Genomic DNA, 25,450 nt, shown 5'->3' with positions numbered 1-25,450 from the left:
AATGCTTTATCAAAGCGTTGTGAAGTCATTGCAATAGCAACGTTGTGACAGCGTTTTGTTTATGATACAGGTTGGGCGGACGCCGACCATTAAGGTGTATACCTACCCCCGCCCCCCCCCCCCCCTCTACAGACTTGATGTTACGGTTAATACGACTAATAAAAATGAACTTTAATAAAGAGAAACTGTTAAAACATGGCCACGGTCAGTCCAGAGTGATTGTTGAAAATATTTTCAACGAAATCGGGAAACATTTGTGGTGAAGTGATGATTAATCCAGGCTTTATTCATGCTCGGCCGGGTTTGATAGGGAAATCCCCAACCCCCACCACACCTCCCCTTCCATGCATTTGCCACGTATCCTATACCTTACTATTGGGCTCCTTGCATGCAAATATTGCCTTAGCAACAGTGTAACGAAATAAAATAACATACACATGCACGGCGTGTGCGTGCAATGACTTCACCATTTTGTGTGTAGATATGGAAGTCGGAAATCTGTACTGTTTTAATTTGGCGCTATGCAATGTAGGCCTACATACATGCTTAGCCTGATATAGGCCTATCCTCTATGCAACAGGCTACCGTTGTTACTCTCTCCAGCACACGAGAACGCCATGTTTACTCAGCGGCGGAGATCTAGTACCCTGTAGGGGCGCAGAGGACCGACAGTAACTCTTCGGCGGGGACTGACAGGACCAAGGGTGCGGTGTGTGAACTGGTTGAACAACCCCCACCCCCTCCCCCGCCCCAAATAGTGAGATATGAAATGCAGAAGTCATAAGTTATTTCAACTCGTCCACGTAATCCATCTATATGTCACCGTGCGTACGTCAGCACGCATGGCTAAGTCGCACAATAATTGTGCCATACAATTATTTTTTGTTGTTGTTGTAAAGGCAAAGATAATAGGGCAACATTGCTATGGTTACAAGAGGCCAATGGATAAGCATATGATTTCTACTGTCAAAACGACAGTCGGTATTCAAAGATTTATTATTATCAAACTAAGTTAACTGGAATGTTATATATGCTCTTTGACAGGTGGTCTGAAGTTATCAATCATCAGTTCGGTCAAGTTACAAGTTCGTATACGATATAACTATTCATGGTGTGGTCCAAGTTTTTGACATAAATATGTTATCAATTACATATAGGCTATTTTAAATCTGAAAACCACTCACTGTGATGTATACTGTTTGAACTTTCAATAAACCGAAGAAGGAAAAATAAAGTCTGTTTAGCCTACTTTGATTTCTTGTTTCTTTTCGTGATGTTCACTAATTGAAGTGCCACATGTGAAGAGAGAGGGGAGGTAGGGGGGGGGGGGGTAGATATACTGTGCTTAAAATAATACGCTAGAATATAACAAGGGTGATCGGTAACTAAGGTACGCTTGTACTATATTCACTGTCTTTGATATGTCGTCAAATAGTGTGTTGTTGCCCAAGGCCTGTTGTTTTCTTGGAATTGTTGTTGTTGTTTATACAAAATCGAGATAGGGAAGATACTATTGCCTCTCAGACCTCTCAACCTTAAGTGTTGACCGCTGCATGACCTTGTACGCATACTCGGTACACTTACAGCAAGGGGAATTCTGTGGTTTTACTTGAACCCTTACTGAGTATTCATTAACTCATTATGTTGTACGTTACTCGTATAAGTGACCATGTTGTAGTAGGCCTACTCGTATCAATAATAAATTCACTCGAGTCGTTCTACTCTTTGAGTCATATTGTTGTACGGTCCTCGTTAACATACCCATGATGTTGTATTCGTACCAATGTTGTTGTATGCTTACTCATGTCGATATCGCCATGCCAATACCGTTAACGTGTACTCATGTTGCTGTACTCAAATTTGTATTGTTGTAGTCGTCATATTACTATTGTCTGATAGGCGGTCTACATATTGTTGTAGTATACTAATACTCTTGTTGCTCTCACCTTAAATTTGATGTTGCGCTTATCCCCATGATGTTGCATTCCCACTCATGCAAGCTGTTGTTTTCGTACACATGCTGTTGTACTTGTACCCAAGTATTTTTTACTCGTCCCCATGATGTTGTACTTCCACTCAAGTTGTTGTTCTCGTACACATGCTGTTGTATATTTCATATATACCCAAGTAGTTTTTACTCGTCCCCATGATGTTGTACTCCCTTTAAAGTTGTTGTTCTCGTACACATGCTGTTGTAATCGTACCCAAGTAGTTTTTACTCTTCCCCATGATGTTGTACTCCCTTTCAAGTTGTTGTTCTCGTACCCAAGTAGTTTTTACTCGTACCCAAGTATTTTTTACTCGTCCCCATGATGTTGTACTTCCACTCAAGTTGTTGTTCTCGTACCCATGCTGTTGTACACCCACTCAAGTAGTTTGTACTCGTTCCCATGATGTTGTACTTCCATTCAAGTCGCTGATCTCGTACTCATGCTGTTGTAGTCGTAGCCAAGTTGCTGATCTCGTACTCATGCTGTTGTATAGTCATACCCAAGTATTTTTTACTCGTCCCCATGATTTTGTACTCCCACTCAAGTTGCTGTTCCGTATCCATGCTGTTGTAGTCGTACCCAAGTAGTTTTTACTCGTCCCCATGATGTTGTACTCCCACTCAAGTTGTTGTTCTCGTACTCATGCTGTTTTATCCGTACCCAAGTATTTTTTACCCGTCCCCATGATTTTGTACTCCCACTCAAGTTGTTGGTCTCGTACTCATGCTGTTGTATAGTCATACCCAAGTATTTTTTACCCGTCCCCATGATGTTGTACTCCCACTCAAGTTGCTGCTCCGTATCTATGCTGTTGTATAGTCGCGTACCCAAGTAGTTTTTTACTCTTCCTCATAATGTTGGCCTCCCACTCAAGTTGTTATTCTCGTACCCATGTTGTCGTACTCTTACCCAAGTATTTTCACTCATCTCCTTGCTGTTGAAGGCCTCTTCGTAAAGGCTACTACATTTCTGGCTGTAACCTTTCAGTTATGTTTTTTCTTCTTCTCAATTAATTATTTTTAAATTTCGCTAGTTCGAGATTAACAACCGAAGATTACAACCATGCGTGTATAGTTAATTTCATTACCAACCCATCGAGGTAAGAAGATGAATGAAATATTTTATGACATGATGTATATTATTATATATTTTAATCAGCAAAAAAAAAAATGATGGAGAATAACAAATTGATTCCGCCGTCAGGCTAGAGTAAACCGAAGTAATTATAAGACAAAGGTATCCATCAAGTATTATGAATTAACATAGTTATGGATGATCCTAACATTACAAAAACAGTCCTTTAACTCCTTGCTCGACCAGTTTTCAACTGTTCGTTACCATGGTACCATATTTGAAATCACTATGAATGAGTTTTCTCATCACATAATAAAGAAGACAATTAAGAAAACAAAACATTCACATGAACCGAGGCAGTTAATTAAAAAATATGTTTCATTCATTACGACATGAAATTGAGGGTCTTAATATTTTTCGGGTCTCAATATCGTCATGTTGGGTTAAAAAATGATGTTGCTTTGGAACTTTAAATCTAGCTGCATGGCTGATCTAACTAACAAATGAGATTATTACGGTGACTCTTAAGTTCCATAATTCTTCGAAGCAAAGAAATCTGAAACCTATATTCGAAGTTAGCCGAGGTGGGTGAGAACTTTTATGGATTCATCACAAGATAATAATTAGAAATAAACTTTCTTGATGATTTGAAAAGTACGATTTGAGGCAAAAACTTCTACATTACAAATAACCGAGTGTTTTTTGTTATGAATAGGTGAGAGTGTCAGATAGTTTGATAACCTAATAAATATTCATTGCTTTTGTAAGAAAAACAGCAGCCAGCTATTTGGGTATTATTTTGAATGCTAATACCACTCTACACTGTACACCCATAGCATGCTTCGAATCACTCATACTGACAGTTTTAACAGTTCCAAACATTTATCTGAGTAGAAACAGGATGACCATCATATGGCAAAAATTGTCCTAGCTGAGTGTGACAGATAGTTTGATAACCTAATAAATATTCATTGCTTTTGTAAGAAACCAAAACAGCCAGCTATTTGGGTATTATTTAGAATGCTAATACCACTCTACACTGTGTACTCCATAACATGCTTCAAATCACTCATACTGACAGTTTTAACAGTTCCTAACTTTTATCTGGGTAGAAACAGGATGGCCATACTGTCAGTACGGGTGCTTTTGAAGCAGTACAGTACGGCAAAAATTGTCCCAGCTGGGGGTGATCAGGAAGGGAAAAAAACAATATGGCAAAAGATTTGATGAAATAACGTACAATGAAATTGACGGATAGTAATAGCAACATTAAACCGACATTTTTTTTTAACTATTTAAAATAACTAGAATTTGCAACTTGTAGCATTCATTACATGCATGGAATGTTTGGTTGAAAACTGAGAAATACAAAAAAGCAGGTGCAATTTCAGACTTGATATCTCTTGAAGTATTGAACGAGATAACAATTCTGAAGGGTTCAACTCCCATGCGTTGTAAGTTATTTCATGAATACCATATAAAAACCATTAGGATTCGGTGACTGATTTAAGCCATGTTATGCACGTTAAGACATCACATTGTACCGTATGTTAATAAACAAAATAAATGAAAACCTGTTTAATTACTTCACTTTTTGCCGTCCCCCCCCCCCCCCCTCAAAAAAAAGTCAACTTACTTTTACAGTTTAGAGGTCGTGAGAGCAAATCACTTTTGCTAAAATAGTATAGCAAAATAATTTGAGTAAATTTACTCTTTTATAAAACTAAATGTACTGCTGGTATAATTGATTCTGAGGAGGGAGTGTAATCACTCCCCGAAAGGGTGATGATAGTGAAAACTCTCAAAGAAGGAAATTCTACAATCTAAGAGGTAAAAATTAAGGCTCGACTCGATATCAAACACACTCGTGCCAAAAAAGGAACATTTATTATTTGTATTACGGTAAAACGAAAACATTGATATACCTTATTAATAGCCACGGGACATGATAACTTTATTATGATGACGTGTGTTGGCAACGTACAGATACAAGAACAGATTTTATTTTTAGGAAAAACGGGTAAATTCATGCCAACTGTAATGTTTACAGCGAAAGATACAAAATAATTTGGGCAACCGCTTTTCTTCAGTTGTATTCATATATTTAGATTATTCAGATTAATATATATATATATATCTATCTATATATATATATATATATATCTATATATATATATATATATATATATATATATATATATATATATACATATATATATATATATATATATATATATATATATATATATATATATACATATTTTCCATACATAAATATATACCGTTAAGCTTGATAACTTCTTCAAATGCCAATTTTTATTTTAGATTTCAATATATTTTGACCACACGTGGGTGTGATATATAGGTCTATAGCTAGCCAGGTGGATATTTAGCGCATGGTTGATGAAGTCTGAGCGACGAGATTTATAGAGTAGTATGAGTCACCATTCGCATAGTCTTTGAACTTGTTCAAAAACCTAACGAACCGTTCTCTTTTTGTTAAATTATTATGTCAAAATCGCCATTATGTTAGAATAATCATTTAGGAAAAAAAGAAAAAAAAACACATTGGATAATGTAACTTTAAAGGCATTCTGTTACAGGCGGTAAACGAATTTATTCTTCTCAGAAACTAAAGAATATTAAAATGTAATTGTTTAAAAAACTGGTTAAAAAAATACTTCCAGATCTTCCTTGGTATTTCATTCATTAATTATCCCGGTAATATTCTGTGAGGTTATATAAATAACATATGAAATAATTTATGTGCATCGAAAATGTGTTAAACATGAACAAATCCAAATACCGGAAATTTTTTGGTGTCGCATTATTAACCTTGCACTTATGATGATATCAGACATACATACAAGGACCTTATTGTCGCCATATAGTTACAACGCGCACCCACATGCACCCATGCACGAATGCGCGCACTGTTTTCACGGTGTGTCGCGACACTGTAAAAACAAAACCTCGGAAAATTATTTGTAGTGTTTCAAGAAATTAAAATTAAAATTTCGATGTTCTATTAACTGCTAAAGAAAACAATATAAAAACATTTGGCCATTCTTGTTATTGTACATTTCTGAACTAAAACATTCCATTAAGATATACACTCGCGTGGAAAATAATACTAATTTCAAACAATAACCTTTTATACATCATCATCCCTGTTCAATACAAACAGATACCAGCCAAAATTACCTGCCAGAAGCCAGTGAGGGGTATAACCCTTCCGTCTTTGCAAGTGTCCAAAATCACCCCCTCCACGCCCCCCTCCCCCCGCCCCATCCCATACTGACACACTTCGCATTATTTCAACCTCGCACAAAAGTCTTAATTGCGCTTCGATTGGATTCTAGACCAAATGTATAGTTTAAATATACTTCATAATGGACGGTTGGAAGTCTCAATTGGGTGGAGGGGGAGGGATGTCCCACCTCCCCCTTCATATGAGTCAGCTTCAAAACCCCAGAGTGACCCCTCCCCTTTTTATAATTCAACCCCTTTATTGTAAAATGTCTATTTAAACTATTTTGACGGGGAAAAAAAGCGAAACAAGTTTTCCAACTTCACAGAAATAGTTTTCATCGCGTCTAGCACAAGTTCGTCTTGCAAGATTTGATGATGAAAGTCACCAAAATAAATCATAATAATCATAAAGAAAATAATAATAACTATGACACATCTGCATAAAATAACCAAAACATTGAAATCTCTGTTTTAAATGACGACTGTATTTTAAGTTTTTGTAAATCAAATATATTTAAAAAAAATACACATATTTCAAAATTCATTTTATTTTTCGTAGCATCTAATTTATTTCTCCATATATCATTATCAGCAGAAATTGATACAAAAAGTTAAGCAAAACAAGATTATTCCTGAAGATAGGTAAAATAGAAAAAAAATACGCCGATAAAGAAGAAGAAGTTATTTTGGTTCTAATTAATATTTCAACGAATCAATCATTTGAATATAACTACAATATCAGAAAGAAAATTACTTTCAATCATTCTGTCAGAGACCCATCCACTTGTTCTAAAATATATCCTATCCAAGTAATGACAATTAATCGCAGAAACAAATTTAATAGAAATGATTAAATGTTTGTAAGTCTGAGGCAAAACGAAATACGATTCAGATATAGTACTAGAGAACAGTCGTAGGATGAGTGGGTAAGTGAGGGCAGCAGTCCATCACTTTGAAAAACGGAGGGAAGGAGGGAAGGAAGGAGGGGAGGAGGGTGGAGGGGAGGAGGCGAGGAGGGGAGGAGGGCATACAGGAGAGAAGGAGGTAATGAGTATGCTTTCTTTGCATTACTTTTATGAACTACAGATGCACTCCACAACACTGATCAATCATTCATCTGGGTCCATTAAGCAAGGGATGCAAATTAATTCAAATGTCAAATTTTGAGTTAATAATAAGTAATAAGTAATATTTATATAGCGTATAATCAGCAAAGCTGCTCAAAGCGCTTTACAAATGTAAAACCTGAAAACAAATAGTAACAAAAACCAAAATATGAAATATATAGAACCAATAAGGCATAACAAAAAATGTTAAAGCAACAATATAACAAAACACCCGTACTAAACGATACTTAAAAAAAAAAAAATTAAAATTAAAAAAAAAAGAAGCCCAAAACGGAATATTGCATATAATCCATAAATCGTCAAAGGTTCCACTGCTTTTATTTTGTTTTGTAATTCTGAATGAAAAAAAAAAATCGGAAATAGATATAGATGTAGATATACATATATATATATATCGAAATTCGAAACTAAAATGTTGAATTTTCGACAAAACTTATACAACTTTCAAAGAAGAGATCGACTGTTTGAGATATTGAGATGGAAATATCAAACATTCCAAAGGCCTGGGGCTCTGTATACAGCAGCATCTATATGAGAGTAGCAATCTTTCAACGACAAAACGTTTCAAAAGGTCTCGTCTTAGAAGTTAGGTTTATGTCTGTTGCTTCTTTCACAGCTTCGGATCGACATACATTTGTGTTTACATTGACCCGTGGTGACGTTTCTGTCAATTATACAAACGGCCCTCCAAAGGAATGTCCGCGTTAAGTATGACGTCATTAGATTGGAATGAGTCACATTGGACAAAAACATATTGATATATGTAAGTTGCTAGGGATCGAACCAACAATTGCCTCCCACAGATACTAGTTTTCTTTGCTTCTATATGACACATAACACTGGTTTTGATATGGCGTATGATATCTTAGCTTGCATGTCTAAACCACAGATAAAACTACACAGTTTCTGCTGTTTTGCACTGTTCGAGGGTAAAACACAGAGATCGTGATTATGTATATATATATATATATATATATATATATATATATATATATATATATATATATATATATATATATATATAAATATATATATATGTTTGTTCTATCCCCATCACGTCTGATATTGACCCGCAACTATTTAAATAACTGTATTCAATTGAACTTTAAGAACAACATGGGGCATAGCTATTAATCTATATAACATCACAGCATGCCATATCCACGTTTTTACCAGATTGCGTGTAGCGAATGTACGTTAAATATATATATATATATATATATATATATATATATATATATATATATATATATATATATATATATATATATATATATATATATATATATATATATTAGAATCATATTACTAAGAGAATTGATTTCATGTACTTATTTGTCTTGGTTTAACCACTGTTTCATGTACCTTGGGGAGGAAGTAGCATTGTAATGCTATACTACATCCGGGCATTTCCTTTGCGCTGTAGGATGTTGAACTATCGAGGATAAACTTACGGACGTTGACAAGACTATACTTCCCCACAGACATACCTTTACTTAGTACTTAGTTTAAATTGTGTGTATTCGTTGCGGTGGATACAGTAGTTTCATTACTGTTATATTCTGGATTTGGTTTGTAGCTACTTTGTTTCACTTCTGCTTCAAAGCGTATACATCAGTCACATATGATTACATTCTCATCCGTCTCCCCCACCCCCCCCCCCCCAACCCTTACTCTAACTACAGGCCAGGCCGGGCCGGGCGGTTTGGGCTATTGGCGTATCACCTCACAGCGCTGATACATGCATGGGTCCTAGGCAAAATGAGTGTGTCCTTCAAGTAACTATATAAGATTTACTGAGACGGGAGTTGTTTGCATTTTACCATTTCCTTCCTTAACATGGTCTAGACCACAAGATATTAGACGAGCTCACAAGGTTATGGCGAAAGTCAAACATGATTCATATTTATAATATAATAGTATGCATGTGTTATAAACTAAAAAAAAATATATAATAGACAAATGAATATTTGTTATATAACCAAGAAATGAAGAAATGTTGGAAGTCACTTATCAAGTTTTCCTGTTCTTTTTTTGTGTTTTTTTATATTTTTTTAAATGTTAGTAGACTAATATAGTAACACGAACGTGAACAAATTTTAATCGTTGAAAGAACGGTAAATAGTATTTCATGATATATATTCTTTGTCCAGTTATGTGTGTGTGAATCAATAATGATACGCAATCGCAATACATAATAATGATTCAGTCGCAATGGACATACGTAATCGCAATACATATGCAGTCGCAATAAGCATACACAATCGGAATACATATGTAGTCGCAATGGACATACACAAACGCAATACATATGTAGTCACAATGGACATACACTAATAGTAATACATATGTAGTCACATTAATGGACATACACAATCGGAATACGTCGCAATGGACATACACAATCGGAATACATATGTAGTCGCAATGGACATACACAAACACAATACATATGTAGTCGCAATGGACATACACAAACGCAATACATATGTAGTCACAATGGACATACCCAAATAGTAATACATATGTAGTCACAATGGACATACACAATCGGAATACGTCGCAATGGACATACACAATCGGAATACATATGTAGTCGCAATGGACATACACAAATAGTAATACATATGTAGTCACAATGGACATACACAAATAGTAATACATATGTAGTCACAATGGACATACACAATCGGAATACGTCGCAATGGACATACACAATCGGAATACATATGTAGTCGCAATGGACATACACAAATAGTAATACATATGTAGTCACAATGGACATACACAAATAGTAATACATATGTAGTCACAATGGACATACACAATCGGAATACGTCGCAATGGACATACACAATCGGAATACATATGTAGTCGCAATGGACATACACAAATAGTAATACATATGTAGTCACAATGGACATACACAAATAGTAATACATATGTAGTCACAATGGACATACACAATCGGAATACGTCGCAATGGACATACACAATCGGAATACATATGTAGTCGCAATGGACATACACAAATAGTAATACATATGTAGTCACAATGAACAAACACAATCATTTTACATATGCAGTCACACTGGACTCACATACTCAATCGCAATATACATAAATACTCGCAATGAATACACAATATGCACAACGTGTGCTCACGCCATTTGTACAACTGCATATGATCAACGGACATATATGTATAAGCGTGATTTTGTAATTTCTTTACAAATGGCGTTCCATAGGTTTCCAAATAAATGCATGTTACTCAACCAACTGTCTCGGAATGTCACGCGTCTACATTTTGACCTCCGACCCGGACCCGTCAATTTCCTCTCCGAGATCCCTCAATACCTTTTTTTTAATCGGATATTCGTCAACGCGTGTGGTCCTCAGAGATCAGAGAGCTTCCTAGAAAGGTCAACCGGAAATGAATATCTTTACCTCTGTTTTTGGTCGTAACAGTATGGAACAAGCAAAATGATAAATTCCGTTGGGACAAAAAAAAAAACTTTGAACTTATTTTCGGTACAGGCCTGGTAGGTTTGATAAATTTACCATAACATGAACAATAAACACAAACAGATGGAAAAAATATCAATTGACGTAACGTAAAACTGAACGGAGAGAAACAATACCACGTGATTACGAGATTGGAATGTAGACCTAACGTACCGGTAAGTTAGTAATGCAGTTCATTTAAGGAAACATGAGCAGTTTAGCGAAATGCTACAGAATTATGATTAATTCTGCGAATTTCTTATTAAGGAAATAAACGTGTATTACCTTATTAACACAAAATGTTGAATTGAAAAAGCACAGTGACAAGCGAGTAAGTCATCCTTTTGTTGTAAAAAGTTCAATTTTTTTCTCTAGTTTCCAATATTTATCAATCCAACACTTTGTGTTTTCTCGCATCTTCCTTAAACATATATTGCCGATCAATTCAAAACTTTGAAGAAAGTTACTGACATAATTCAGTTCATATTTTTCTAAAACATTCTGACGTCATTGTAACGTTGCACAAGTTCGTTAGCGTCTTCGACGTGTTGTTTTTTCTTCAGCATGTAGGGTGCGGGACAAGATATGCTGATTGTACATAGAATAACCATATGAAAGTGAATTCACGCTTGTAGGCTAATGTCATAAGTGAGGGAAGAGTCACAATAATCTAGATGAAATTCCTGCGAACAATTGATTAATCTTAAGAGCCTAATCCAATAAGTCACTGTTACCATTCAATTCTCCCTTTTTCATCGATTGAAATTACTTTCTAAATAACTCCCTATCTATCTGCTTGGCGATTGAAGCAACTCTCCAATCTAGCTACTTTTGTTGTTGTTCTTATAGGATAACGTGTCACCCAAGGTACAGCGTTTTAACCGATCATAAAACGGGGGTGGGTGGGGTATGGGCAGTGGCGGAGCTAGGGGTATTGGTCAGGGGGGGCGAGCATGGTCTGTAGGGGCGCTTTCAACACTATCCCCTAAGCGGAGCGCCACAACAGGTTGGCGCGGAGCGTACAGAATTCTTTTGAGTAAAGACACTCCCTAGATCGCCGGAAATGACCCTTTCCGGGCCTTGCTAATTTGCAGATAATGTGACAAATGTCAATAGGTAGATGAGAGCGCAATAAAAAAGTCAATAATCACGAATAAGTAAAAAGTGGTAAAAAGCTGAAAAGGGCGCCAGCAGTCCATTTGAGTCCATCGGGGAGGGGGGGGGGGTCCGCCCCTGACTGTATGGACGCTCCGCCACTGGGTATGGGGAGGTGGAGGGGTACCATTTGAGATTTTGATTGCTATTCGTATACCTGGCAAAATGTCCCTCTGTGACGTCATAATATATAGATAAGAAGGGATCTCAAGCGGAAGTAGGCTTTTGCCCGAGACTTTTGTTTCTCAATATCATTATGATTATTTTTATTACTATTATTATTATTTTTTAGTTGCTTTCTCATATTTTCCTTTGGAAAATGTAAATCAATCGACTATCGTATTTTATGACTTTCTCCGGGAACGAAAGAATAAAAACGTTAAATTTAGGAGAAATCGGCAGTATTATGATGTTGAATCCGGCCCTCATATCACACTACAGAAAAGAGAAAGCTGTGACGTCACGCAAAATCCGGTGACAAGAAAGCTGCCTCTTGAAGAGTAACCATTTACCATGTACGTTCAATGACTGCAATAAATCGGCAGCTCAATTAGGGCCATGATAAAAAAATTTCCGACATTTTTTTCGTTTTTTTTTTTAGTTTAAAATTCGTTTTTCTGAGTTAAAGTTTAGTTTTGCTGACTTTTTTTTCGTATTTCTAGCTCTTTTTTTCATTTTCTTCCTTTTTTTTTCGTTTTTCTGACTTTTTTTCTTTCCTTTTTTCTGACATTTTTTTTTTTTTTCGTTTTTACTGACTTTTTCTTTTCGTTGCTGTCAGCATGCAGTCACTGCTAGAAATATTGGCGTAGAATGAAATTAAAGAAGAAGTTATTTTACACCGGGGAACATAATTGAGGTAATCGAGGAACCATGCATATCTAGTTTACATGTTGATACATTTATACCCTCAGTTTTCATGTATAAACGGGGACGGTGACCTAGTTTTCAAATCCAGTGGTTTATACGAATATATTGGTGAAGCGATGAAGCATGGTAAACATCCCATATAGGCTGAGGTATAGAAACCTGCATGGAACAATTCACTCATACGTTTACCGCTGTCATATATAAATACGGGAGAGATACGGGTGGGTGGAGAGGGGGGGGGGTTGGAGAAGGGCCGTGGAGGGTGGTTGGGTGGTCGGTGATTGGTGGGTGAATATGGGAAAATACGGATTATCCTGTTAAGTTAAAACAACCACGTCCCTTTGTCGTGCTATTTCTATATCATTGTTTCCATGTATATCCCATGTATCAACCAGTGAGTAAATTATACGTTCAACCCAAGTATGCCAAACAGTGTCCAACAAACCCCAACTAACCCGTACGAATTAAACCCGGCGCTAGATTGCTACACAGAAATATTACTGAAGAATAGGCCAGCTCATTTTACAACATAACATTACGACAGATGACGTATAATAATCGTGTTTTGTTTCAAAATTCCAATTTGATAAACGAGCTGTTTGATATAAATTTAGTTGTTCATTTTATGTCTTCGAATAACACTGCATTTTGTGTATACATATTTTATTCTAATAGTTTTAAACAGTCGCCCTACCGTAGGCATGGGCGGCGATCCTGGGGGGAAGGGGGGGGGGATACATCCCCCCATGAAAATGGGTGAAGGGGATGTAATACACCATATCCCCCCACCAAATGCCAGGGATAAGAATATTTTCATGCCTACATTTATGCATCATCGTGAATGTACGGCTCTTTTTTAGCTTCATTTCTCGCCTACCATAAACGCAGTGCGATCTTTTCAAATAAACCGTCTTTATAAAGCAAGAATAGTTGACTGTAGGCTTCATTGGCCCTATAACAACAAAATGTATTATTGCGCCCACGGTATCGATATAGTACATATATGCACCCTCATAGTATTCATATAGGCCCTATAGTAGGCCTACACACGTACATGTTCCCTCGAACAGCTGAGAATCTCATGTTACCAGGGTAATTGCTTAATACACGTTTCACCTGGATGCCCTAGCAATCGGTACCTAGGAATGTAACTATGTGTAATTGTGTATTGCATGTGTATAGGCCTATAATAGCCTGCATGAGGCAATTTTCTTCATCGAATAATATAAAAGAGCTCTCGAACATTCTAACGTAGCGCCTGAAACAAGATTGATTAGGGCAATTTTCCCAAAATAACACCCGAAATTAAAAAAAAGTATTTTGGATCCTGATTTTGAGATATTTCGGACATGATATCCCTATTTTAAAGTTGGGTATATGCCGCTTGGAAACCTCGGGAAGTGCCGTTTCCGGCCAGCTAGAGGGTTTGTAAATCCCAAAATTTTCTTGTACGCTTCGCGCCAACCCGTGGTGGCGCTACGCTTAGATAGTCAACAAGGTCATATCCCCCCCACTCGGAAGTACGGATCGCCGCCCATGACCGTAGGATTTACAAAAAGAGTTATTTTCATAAGTTTATAAATCAATTTAGGTGGAACTATGTACAAAGCGTTTCACAACCTAGGCCCGGTTGACGAAACATACAAGAGAATTGAAAAACATTACCACAAGAAATCTTTTTTCTCGAAATATTTTATTAATGGATTCATTCAATGTTTCAGTTATAAGATATATGATCATTATTTAATAAAAATATAAAATTGCATGAATGACTATACATGGTGAAATTCCAACATAAATAATGCTTTTGTCTAAATCCATAACACCATTTTATCTATACTGTATCGAATATACTGTTAACAGTTCATATCGCCCTTTAAAAACACAGCATTGTAGTAACGTCCATGTTATATGCTCAAGTTGTCTGACATCAAAATCATCGATCACGCGGCACAGACACATTGGACAAAGTAACAGCCGAAACCACAACCGCATAAATGGGCGTCTCCGTACTTTATGTGACGTCACAATATGACGTCACTAAGGTAACCGTAAGAGCTATGCGGTGAGACTAAATGTTATATATATATATCACAACGAACTGTGATTTAATTTCATTACAGCTCTTCCATTCCTAGGTGATCTGCGCGACTGTCATTTTGTGACGCCATCATATCATCTTCAAAACTAAACCACCCTTCAAACCATGAAACTGTATCTTCTACTTGCGCTGTGTTTGCTGTTCGTGGCCGGTACCTACGGCGCCTGCTTCAAACAATGTAAGTCCGTTTTCACTTCTTTTTTTTTTTTATGATTTTCTTATATTTGAATTTTTGAAATAGAAAAGAAATAGAAAGAAAGAACAATTTTATTTTTGGTTGTCATTTAATTTTGAAAGGTTGAGAGCAGCGATTCTGAGGGTTATTTTTTTTTAAACTTTATTTGTTTTTAAATTTTATAATATTGGTGGACTTAGAGATTAGGGGAGGCTGCTTTTATTTAGGAAGACCCGTTAACTTAATACCATAATTTGTTAAGTATCCCTAAATTTGGTTTAGCACAGGCTAGCGTAGTATTCAAGAGTCTTAGAATTATTCCAAGAATATGGTTATGTTTTTATGCCCACAAAATATTTTGTAGACACCTGAATAAATAGAATAGGAAAAAAAAACCCATTTGAAAACGTTAGTTGGGTTTGAAACGTAAATTTTATCATATTTTACTATATTATTTTACTTTGGTATACGAAATATTCAAACAACAGTAGTGAACGACTTGCTCGAGTTTGCTTAATGTTACTAACTAAAGTAATAACATTATCCCCTGGCAATATATGTATATACAGTTTAAGACTCGCTGGATGTGATTATTACTTAAAGCGATACTTTCTCATGTTCTTTTGCTCGATCATAATAATAAAAATTAGATTTTTTTCCCCTCTGAACTTTGGATATTTAATTTATGATTATGATGATTATTATGATGATTATGATTATGATTATGATTATGATTATGATTATGATTATTATGATTATTATTATTATTATTATTATTATTATTATTATTATTATATTATTATTATTATTATTATTATTATTATTATTATTATTATTATTATTATTATTATTATTATATTATTATTATTATTATTATTATTATTATTATTATTATTATTATTATTATTATTATTATTATTATTATTATTATTATTATTATTATTATTATTATTATTATTATTATTATTATATTATTATTATTATTATTATTATTATTATTATTATTATTATTATTATTATTATTAATATTATTATTATTATTATAATTATAATTTTTATTATTATATTATTATTATTATTATAATTATAATTATTATTATTATATTATTATTATCATTATTATTAATCATATATTTCTCTTTGGAAATGTAAATAGAACTCCAAAAGATTTTGTAAAGTGCTGCTAATCTGAATATATGTGATATTTGTCAAAATATGTTTCCAAAAATCTCATCTTCAATCATTACGACAATAATCTTAGCTTTCAAACGCTTTCTGATTGGTTGACGACCAAACGAATGTTAAAATGTACTGATTATGAGTGGTAAAAAAACCAACGATTAGCTCCAATATGACACACTATATGTGGAATAAGAGTATGTGTAGGTAGTCTGCCGAAAAGTGTCGGTAAGAGATTCCTCAAGGGGGAATTCTCAGTGATTTCAGAGACTACCTTGTCGAATTCTCCCGAAACTACAAAAAAGAAGAAAGAAGAAGATATGACAGCGCCCTCTAAATTAGGGTATGGCCGCAGATCCCAATTGTACCTGGTTACATACTGTGTTTCCTTTTTGTGCTAAAAAAAAGGCGAATGCCAGTACGCATGCTCATGTTCGTCATCAATTTCTTCCATAGACAAAAACACTCGTAGACCTTTCATTAATGCAGCTGCCATGTGTGTATACAATCTAAGGGCGCTATTGAGAATTACGACCGGGATACCAATAGGATGATGATGATTATTATTATTATTCGTTTTGTTCAAACCATAGGGTTGATCGGGCCTGATGATGAACAGTGTGAAATAGATTCCAGATGGGATGATAAGGACGAATGTGTGCACTGTTACTGCACGGACTATGGATACAGTATGGAGTGTTGCGACATGTAAGTTAAAATTAAACACCGCATGTCATACCCCGAGTAATCTAGATAGAAACATGACAGAGAGCCTGGTGACCGATTGGCTAAGGCGTCGGACTCATGATCCAAGGATTGCTGGTTCGATTCCTGCCTAGTTCATTACGTTGTGTCCTTGCGGGTAAGATGCTTTATCTCACTTGCCTCTCTCCACCCAGGGGTTAAATGGGTACCTGGGAGGTTACTTGTCGTTGGGCGCAGTGTATAATTGCTGCCGACTGGAGGGAGATTGTCTCTGGGACAGGTTATCATTGATCAGTGGAGATATAACGTCTGTAAAGCGCTTTGAGACCTATCGCTGGTATAAAGCGCTATATAAAAAAAGCAAAGACCAAAAAAGTCAGGGCCCGTGTACTTCTTAACCAGAAGCATAGTCAAAACAATGATTCTTAAGTTTGGCGAAATATTAAAAAGAAAATAAAAAACATTGGATAGTAACAACTTATCAATCTCCAGAGAACAACGTGAACCCAACCCCTCTAACTAGCAAATATATTCTATTAAACTTAGCAATTACATTTCGTTAGATTTAACTCGATGGGACGGTATGGGAGATAGGGGACTCAAATGTTCTCAACAACAATTCTTGAGGCATAACCTAACTTGAAAGTAATGTCCACTAGCAAAAGCTCCGAGATGCAGATCAGGAAACATGGTGACCATTATATGTCACCAGGCCTCCTCTCCATGACGTCTCTATTTCATGAAATATATTTTTGTCAATGGAAATAGATTAATATTCTTTATCTCACACATTTCCGAGCTTAGGGCACCGATTATGGAACGCGAAAAGGGAAAAATTTATTTCGTTGACCAAACTATATAAGTTTGTTGTTGTCTGAACTAAAGTTGTTGCTGCTGTTTTACCACGTTGCTGCTCAAACTCACGTCGTTGTCTAAACTTACGTTGTTGCCTTCGGCGCTGTTCAAAATTGCTCAACCGCGTATGTGTTAACCAGAATGCAAAATGCATTGAGGTTTCGATGACTTCAGTACACTAGATTTCTGCTTGTTAGTATAAGCAGAGCTAGCTGTTACAATAGAAATGGCCCGAACCACCATTTGATACAATAACACTATGGCATGATAAACACAGGTCAGTCTACTGTACGTGGCTATACACACCTCTACCAAAAACAATTGGGGTCTTGGAGGTCCAAGTCCATTTGGGGTCACTAGAGGTCAAATTGTGGAAACCTTGTTTTATAAGCTACCGTATCTCCCACCGCCAACCTATCAGATAACATGTGCGTTACGCCTCATACGAATAGGAGGCTGCACGGTAAACAACTTTTAATATGTTGTAGGCTATGCATAAACGCTGTGAAAGTCGGAAATCAAGTAAAACTAGTGTCTAGACAAAGTACCAGCATAAAAATACTCCACTTTTAAACTGATTTCATTGAGCCCTTTCAACAATGTGTAGAGATACGCTGTGAATGTCTGAAATCAAGTAAAACGAGTGTCGAGACAAAATGCCAGCATAAAATACTGCACTTGAACCATTCAGTGATGTCTGGATATGTTTTGAAAGTCGGCAATCAAGTAAAACGAGTGACAGTAATATTAGTAGAGACAAAAGTTTTCGTCCCGATCGAACACCAATTGCGTTTATTATATGACCTATACGTTTACTAGTGTAGTTGTAAATATGCGATCGTATCACTGCCTGTACTTTGTGAATGCTCTACATAATATATATGGCAGAAGCCACCCAGTGCCCTAGCTTCGCTGTTTTACAGGGGCGGCCGCCCGACCTTCATTTCGCCTGCCCTGCCACTTTTCCCCCTCGCCAACTCCGTATATAGTACCTCCATGCTTTGACCTTGCAGCGATTTCACCAACAATCCCAACTTTTCAATTATCCCCGTATATGCAGTGTGCATATCTCGCTAAATTCCACGCAATTGTATTACGCCTGTTCGAACTTCGGAGTTTCAACTGCACATGCGCAAATCCTGAAAATTTGTGAACAAAAGATCATATCACCGTACCTATAAAACATAGACCTAGTCAAAACTCGAGTGTATCTTGGATGATTCATCTCTTGCCTAACTTGTTAGCGGTCTTTTTGGTTTAAAAATTCGTAACAATGCTGAGCGAGGTTTTGTGTATATTCAATTTACCACACAATCCCTTTCTCAAATTAAAACTCCGAACTGGATTGGTGTTACGAATGAACTTGCTTGGCGGGTTTAGTACACTAGTTCAGTGAGTGTATTGCCTACGTACTTTAATATTGTGCCCTTCGTGTTACTCACGAAGCGCAGACTACATCCAACCAGGGAGTTTCCATAACAACTCCCTGATCCAACCAGAGAGCATCTGATCCCACATTTACACTGGATGCTTTGCAGTATTTGGAAACAACCAGCTCCACGAAAATTATAGTATTTAAATAACATTTTTACGCAATGTCGACTATAAGTATCCTAAACTTCAATGACTACTTTTAACGATGTATAAATACAGTTCCGTAGTTTATGCTGCACCAGAATCATGACTTGAAGCACGTGGTCAAAGGGACCGCGAAAATTTACGCAAGTTTGCAAAGAAAAAATACTGTGGTATGAATGCACACTTTTCATTATCAACTCTCAATACTGAGAGAACAAAACATACTGTAAGATGAAAATTCCTTCCAGTATCAGAGATGTTGTAGTAGCTTCCCGCAAAATTAATTGATTGTCTCAACTCATAACTTTCTGTGTTTAAACAATTATTCAAATATTACACGTTAAAAACATCGTTAACAACATCCTCGGAGTTGCAGCAATAATCATATAAATATCGTTAACAACGTGATTTTGTTCGACAAATAAGTTTGTTAACGATATTCACATGCGTGGCTGTTGCTACAAATCAGGGCGTTAACGAATTTGTTCCCTTTTCGCGATACGTAGTAAAACCATCATACTTTCCGTTCATTGAGCACTGAAGATGCAAGCATGTTTACAGACAATGGGTAAGGGACTATTAGCCAAACAAATCGCGGGAAATTTGAGAAAACATCATTGGCTGTATTTAGCATGAAAATCTCTGTAATAGAAATGTTGTTAGCTCCGCATGGAAGCAACTTGCGGTTGATTGTTATAATTTTTTGAAAAGAAAGAATGATGTTCGTTCACAATGTGTTACAACAACGGAACTCTAGACATCAACGTGAGTTTAGACATCAACCGTAAGTTTACTTAGCAACGAAAGTTTTAGACATCAACGTGAGTTTAGACATCAACCGTAAGTTTAGACATCAAAGTGATTTTAGACATTAACGCGCGTTTAGACATCAACGTGACTTTAGACATCAACGTAAGTTTAGACATCAACGAACAACAGCAACATGGTAAAACAGCAGCAACAACTTTAGTTTAGACAGCAGGTTTTAGACAGCGAAATAAGTTTTCCCTTTTCGCGTTCCATAACCGACCCTGTATCCTTCTGAATCTCCCACTTCTTGACGGGCCTGGACATAAGTACCGGATACAGATGATAAGAATTCAGTCATCTTGTACTAATAATTAAAGCTTACAATTCTACATCCATTCTTCTTCAGGGTTAGTCTCTGAAGAAGATCCAAGTGTAGAATCGCTGCTTTTATTCAGTAGACACTTGATTATATTAATATATCAAGTACAAGTAACTCTATTCTTACTCTGCATACACTTGATTATATTAATATATCAAGTACAAATATCCCTGCTCTTATTCAGTAGACACTTGATACATTGATATATCAAGTACAAGTATCTCTGCTCTTACCCTGTAGACACTTGATTACATTCATATATGAAGTACAAGTATCTCTGCTTTTACGCAGTAGACACTTGATACATTGACATATGAAGTACAAGTATCTCTGCTTTTACGCAGTAGACACTTGATACATTGACATATGAAGTACAAGTATCTCTGCTCTTACCCTGTAGACACTTGATTATATTATTATATTAGGTACAAGTATCGCTGTTCTTACCCTGTAGACACTTGACTATATTAACATATCAAGTACAAGTATCGCTGCTCTTACGCAGTAGACACTTGATACATTGATATATGAAATACAAGTATCTCTGCTCTTACCCTGTAGACACTTGATTACATTCAAATATTAGGTACAAGTATTTCGTCCGTAATACCACTATTGACAATACTATAATTTGTGTGCTGCCCTCAACCCTTTGTTAAAAATTGACAAAATTGCTGGTCACGACAATACGGAGAGAACACCTGACCTCATCATATGTCTCGCGGAAATACAATATATATATATATATATATATATATATATATATATATATATATATATATATATATATATATATGCATATACTTATATATATATATACATTTAAATATATATATATATATATTTAAATATATATATATATATATATATATATATATATTTATATATATTTGTTTGTTTGGAGGGGGAGGGGCGTCAGTACCGACGTTCTGACAGAGTGACAAATGTTGTCGCTTCTAAGTGACTTCATTAATTTTCTCTCACTTCTCTTCCCTTCTGTTACCAGGAATATGTACCCCGTGATTCAAGACAATAAGAGGTGTATGCTGGTCGAAGAAAATTGCGATTGGAAAATCGTCCCAAAGAAGCCACAGTGGGCTCAGGAATGTAGCAAAGAGGGAAATGTAATGATTGGATGAACTTCCCAACCATCAATTCGGAAACGTAATGAAGTCGGTAGTAGTGGGGTTGATGGTGTTGTGTGCGTGTATATGGATGGGGGGGAGTGACGGATGGGGGGGGGGTGTTTGTGGGTCGTGTGAGACGTTGCCAGTAGTTGTTATATGTCGCTTCTCAAGTATACTCAAGTGTCTCTTTGGTAAAACAGTAATTGTCCCCTTTCTGAATGTATTTCTCTTTTCCTTACGTAACAATGTACAATTGTAAGTGTCCACCCAATTCACCATGTATCTGATATACGTGGACTTTCAAGATGAATAACTGCGATAGATTTTTTTTTTGTAATTTTGCTTCGATATCATTGTAATATTTCACTACTTTTGGTTTTTGTTTTTTTTGTCCCTTTTACATCTACAAAGACACCTTCAAACTGTTTAGTTCAATGCCTTAATGTAATTTCAATTGATGGTAATAAATTTGTCCTGTTCGCGGAAATATCAAATCAATAACTTATACATCTTTTGTTTCACGCCTTTCTATCATTTGCGTTATACCGTGGATATAATCCATGGATATATTCCATAGATATATTCCATGTAGAATGCGAACAGTATCTTTATAAATAAAAAATGACATACAAGATGACGTCATCAATCCTTTGGTTCAAGTCTTTCAAAAGATACTCCGCCGGAGAAATGTAGGCCTTTGGATAACGGACGGCAAAACTCATTCGCATCATCTTCCTGAAATTTTCCATCCTGTTCCTTATTGATGTTCTCGCTATATATTGATACGTGACATTGACACAGTTTATAATTGTATCATAAGTGACTTACATGAAACAAACAGGAGTGATGTCATCATTGCACACTGACAGACCAAATTGTTTCTTTTTTAACTTAAATCCCAGCTACTTTATAATACTTTAACCTTTAATTGGACAGAGTTTCAAATTTGCTTTAAGATTTGTCATGTTACCATTATCCAAATGACTGTAGTGTATATATATAAAACATACACATTAAATATGGAAGTATATATTTTAAAGAAAAAACATGGAAACAAATCCAACGATGTGCTTCTGTGACGTCATACCTGTTTGCTGCAAGTTCACTTCTTCAGGAAAACTTGTCTTGATTGTTTTGATTTTGAAAACAGTGTATGGCAGGATGCTTATAAACTATGATCCATTTAAGTGGTTTGATTTTGTTAAGGTTTTATTGAATGTTTGACAATTGGATGGTGGTTCGACTTTGGCTATAAATTGGTTTTAGCAAACGATTTCACGGTCTTTTCGGTACACATACGGGCTCAATGCCTCTTGTGATCAGCAGTTGATCAAATAATGACGTTTTGTCACAATTTAAAGACCTGAGATGTCATATTCGTAAGTAATATTATAACGGTGGCTGCGAATAAATTCTGAGGATATTCCCTTTTAAACTATAGTACGTAAAAGTGTCTGGAATGCACCTTTAACACAACTTCGATGGTGACGTCAGCATCGTTAAGGCGGACAGTCATACTTTGCTGGAAAAAGAGTCTTGCTGTTTCAATGCGTTGCTTATACAAACACCTCAGCCATGCATTAATTTAGTATTGCCTATATTGTGAAACGCATCATGCTAGAAAACAAGTGTATGGTAAGCTATAATTTGCTATTCAAGAAGTTTGATCTGAACCATCTCTGTCCTGGATATGTTTATACGAGAATAGCCACCGTTACCATTTTATATCACTTTAACGTGATTACGTCATAACATTTACATCATGAGACCAAGACAGCACTCATCAACCGCTACCCGCTACCCCACCCCGCTCTACTCCCTCTACACACTCTCCACACTCAACCCAACTACCCGACCCCACTCTTAACGACCATACCCCCCTCATACCCCACCCGACCCCACTCTTAAACACCCTACCCCACATACCCCACTCTTAACCCCGTACCTACCCACCCTACCCCACTCTACCCCACTCTTAACTACCCTACCCCCACCATACCCCCCGCGACCCCAATAAACAATCACAGACTACTCATCATTATCCTTCCCTTTACGGAAATACAACCAATCCAGATAAGAAACGGATACCTTCAAGGTGAAACCAAACCAGTCAGTTATCGATGAGGATACCTGGTAATAAATAAGCAGTGTCATGTTGTCGCATATCGAGGATATTGCATATCTATATCGCATATCGAGGATACGAGGAAGTAAAAGTGCTCCTTTTACCCCGAAAACAGAACATCTGAAAATGGAAAAAAAAGAGAAAAAAGTTCACCAATAATTGGTGGCGTTGTCATTTCTTGACAGCAAAAGTTCGTAATTATCTCGTTCGCATTTTGTATTTCTTATCCTGTGTTTGTACAGTCTCTGTGTCATACTTGATTGGCCAGAACGAGAGCAGAGTCAGAAAATGAATTAGGAAACGCTATTGACTTAAAACAGCTGATTACCGGCATAAAAATATGACCCTTTATGACCCTAAGTCATTTAGCTTTATTCGAATGTTCCTAAACGCATTCCATATAATTTTGCTTTTCATTTTACATCCGAGATATCGCTCCAGTTTTTTTTCTTTTCTGAAAGACAATGAAATGTAATAACAGTTTCAGCCCCAATTCTTACATGTTAAGTAGGTTAGCCATATCTGGTTAGAGTGAAATATGGGATGCATAATTGATGTTAATACTTTTTGAAAGGCCAAATGAAAGTTTTATTTTAAATTGGTAAAAGTTAGAGGGCCTGACGTATCGCTAACTGAAACGAAAACAAACTAAGAACACTATAGGAGACACAGATGGACAGACAGACAGAGACACAGATGGACAGAGATTGACATATTCACAGATGGACAGAGAGACAGAGATTGACAGAGATACAGATGGACAGAGAGACAGGGATAGACAGAGGGACAGATGGACAGACAGACAGACAGAGATGGAGAGAAAGACACAGATGGACAGAGAGACAGAGATGGACAGAGACAGAGATGGACAGACAAACAAAGATGGACAGACAGACAGAGACACAGAGATGGACAGAGACACAGATGGACAGAGAGACAAATATTGTAAGAGACACATATGGACAGACAGACAGACAGAGGTTAACAGAGATGAACAGACAGACAGAGATGGACAGAGACACAGATGGACAGACAAACAATGATGGACTGACAGACAGAGACACAGACAGACAGAGATGGACAGAGACACAGATGGACAGAGAGATATAGATTGACAGAGACACAGATGAACAGACAGACAGAGATTGACAGAGACACTGATGGACAGACAGACACAGATGGACAGAGACAAAGATGAACAAAGAGAAAGGGATTGGCAGAGATACAGATGGACAGACAGATACAGATTGACAGAGACACAGAGATGGACAGAGACACTGATGGACAGACAGACAGAGATTGACAGAGATACAGACAGACAGACAGACAGAGATGGACAGAGATGGACAGAGAGACAGAGATTGACAGAGACACTGATGGACAGACAGACAGAGATGGACAGAGACACAGATGGACAGACAGACAGAGAAACAGACAGACAAATATTGACAGAGACACAGATGGACAGACAGAGACACATACAGACAAATATTGACAGAGACACAG

At 36.4% G+C, this 25,450-nt stretch overlaps 1 protein-coding gene across 1 annotated transcript; it reads left to right on the top strand.

Moving 5' to 3' along the window:
- The first annotated feature begins 15,093 nt into the window (after positions 1-15,093).
- LOC139983176 (uncharacterized) lies at positions 15,094-22,313 on the top strand. Its single transcript, XM_071996557.1, has 3 exons — positions 15,094-15,249; positions 17,019-17,133; positions 21,699-22,313. The coding sequence occupies exons 1-3, from the start codon at positions 15,177-15,179 to the stop codon at positions 21,829-21,831; spliced, it is 321 nt and encodes a 106-aa protein (XP_071852658.1). The 5' UTR covers positions 15,094-15,176; the 3' UTR covers positions 21,832-22,313.
- Positions 22,314-25,450: the final 3,137 nt, after the last annotated feature.

The sequence above is a fragment of the Apostichopus japonicus genome, chromosome 16 (assembly GCF_037975245.1).
Source record: "Apostichopus japonicus isolate 1M-3 chromosome 16, ASM3797524v1, whole genome shotgun sequence".
In the NCBI taxonomy this organism is placed as follows: Eukaryota; Metazoa; Echinodermata; class Holothuroidea; order Aspidochirotida; family Stichopodidae; genus Apostichopus; species Apostichopus japonicus.
Note: the sequence above shows the minus strand (reverse complement) of the source record. Positions and strands in the feature narration are given on the sequence as shown.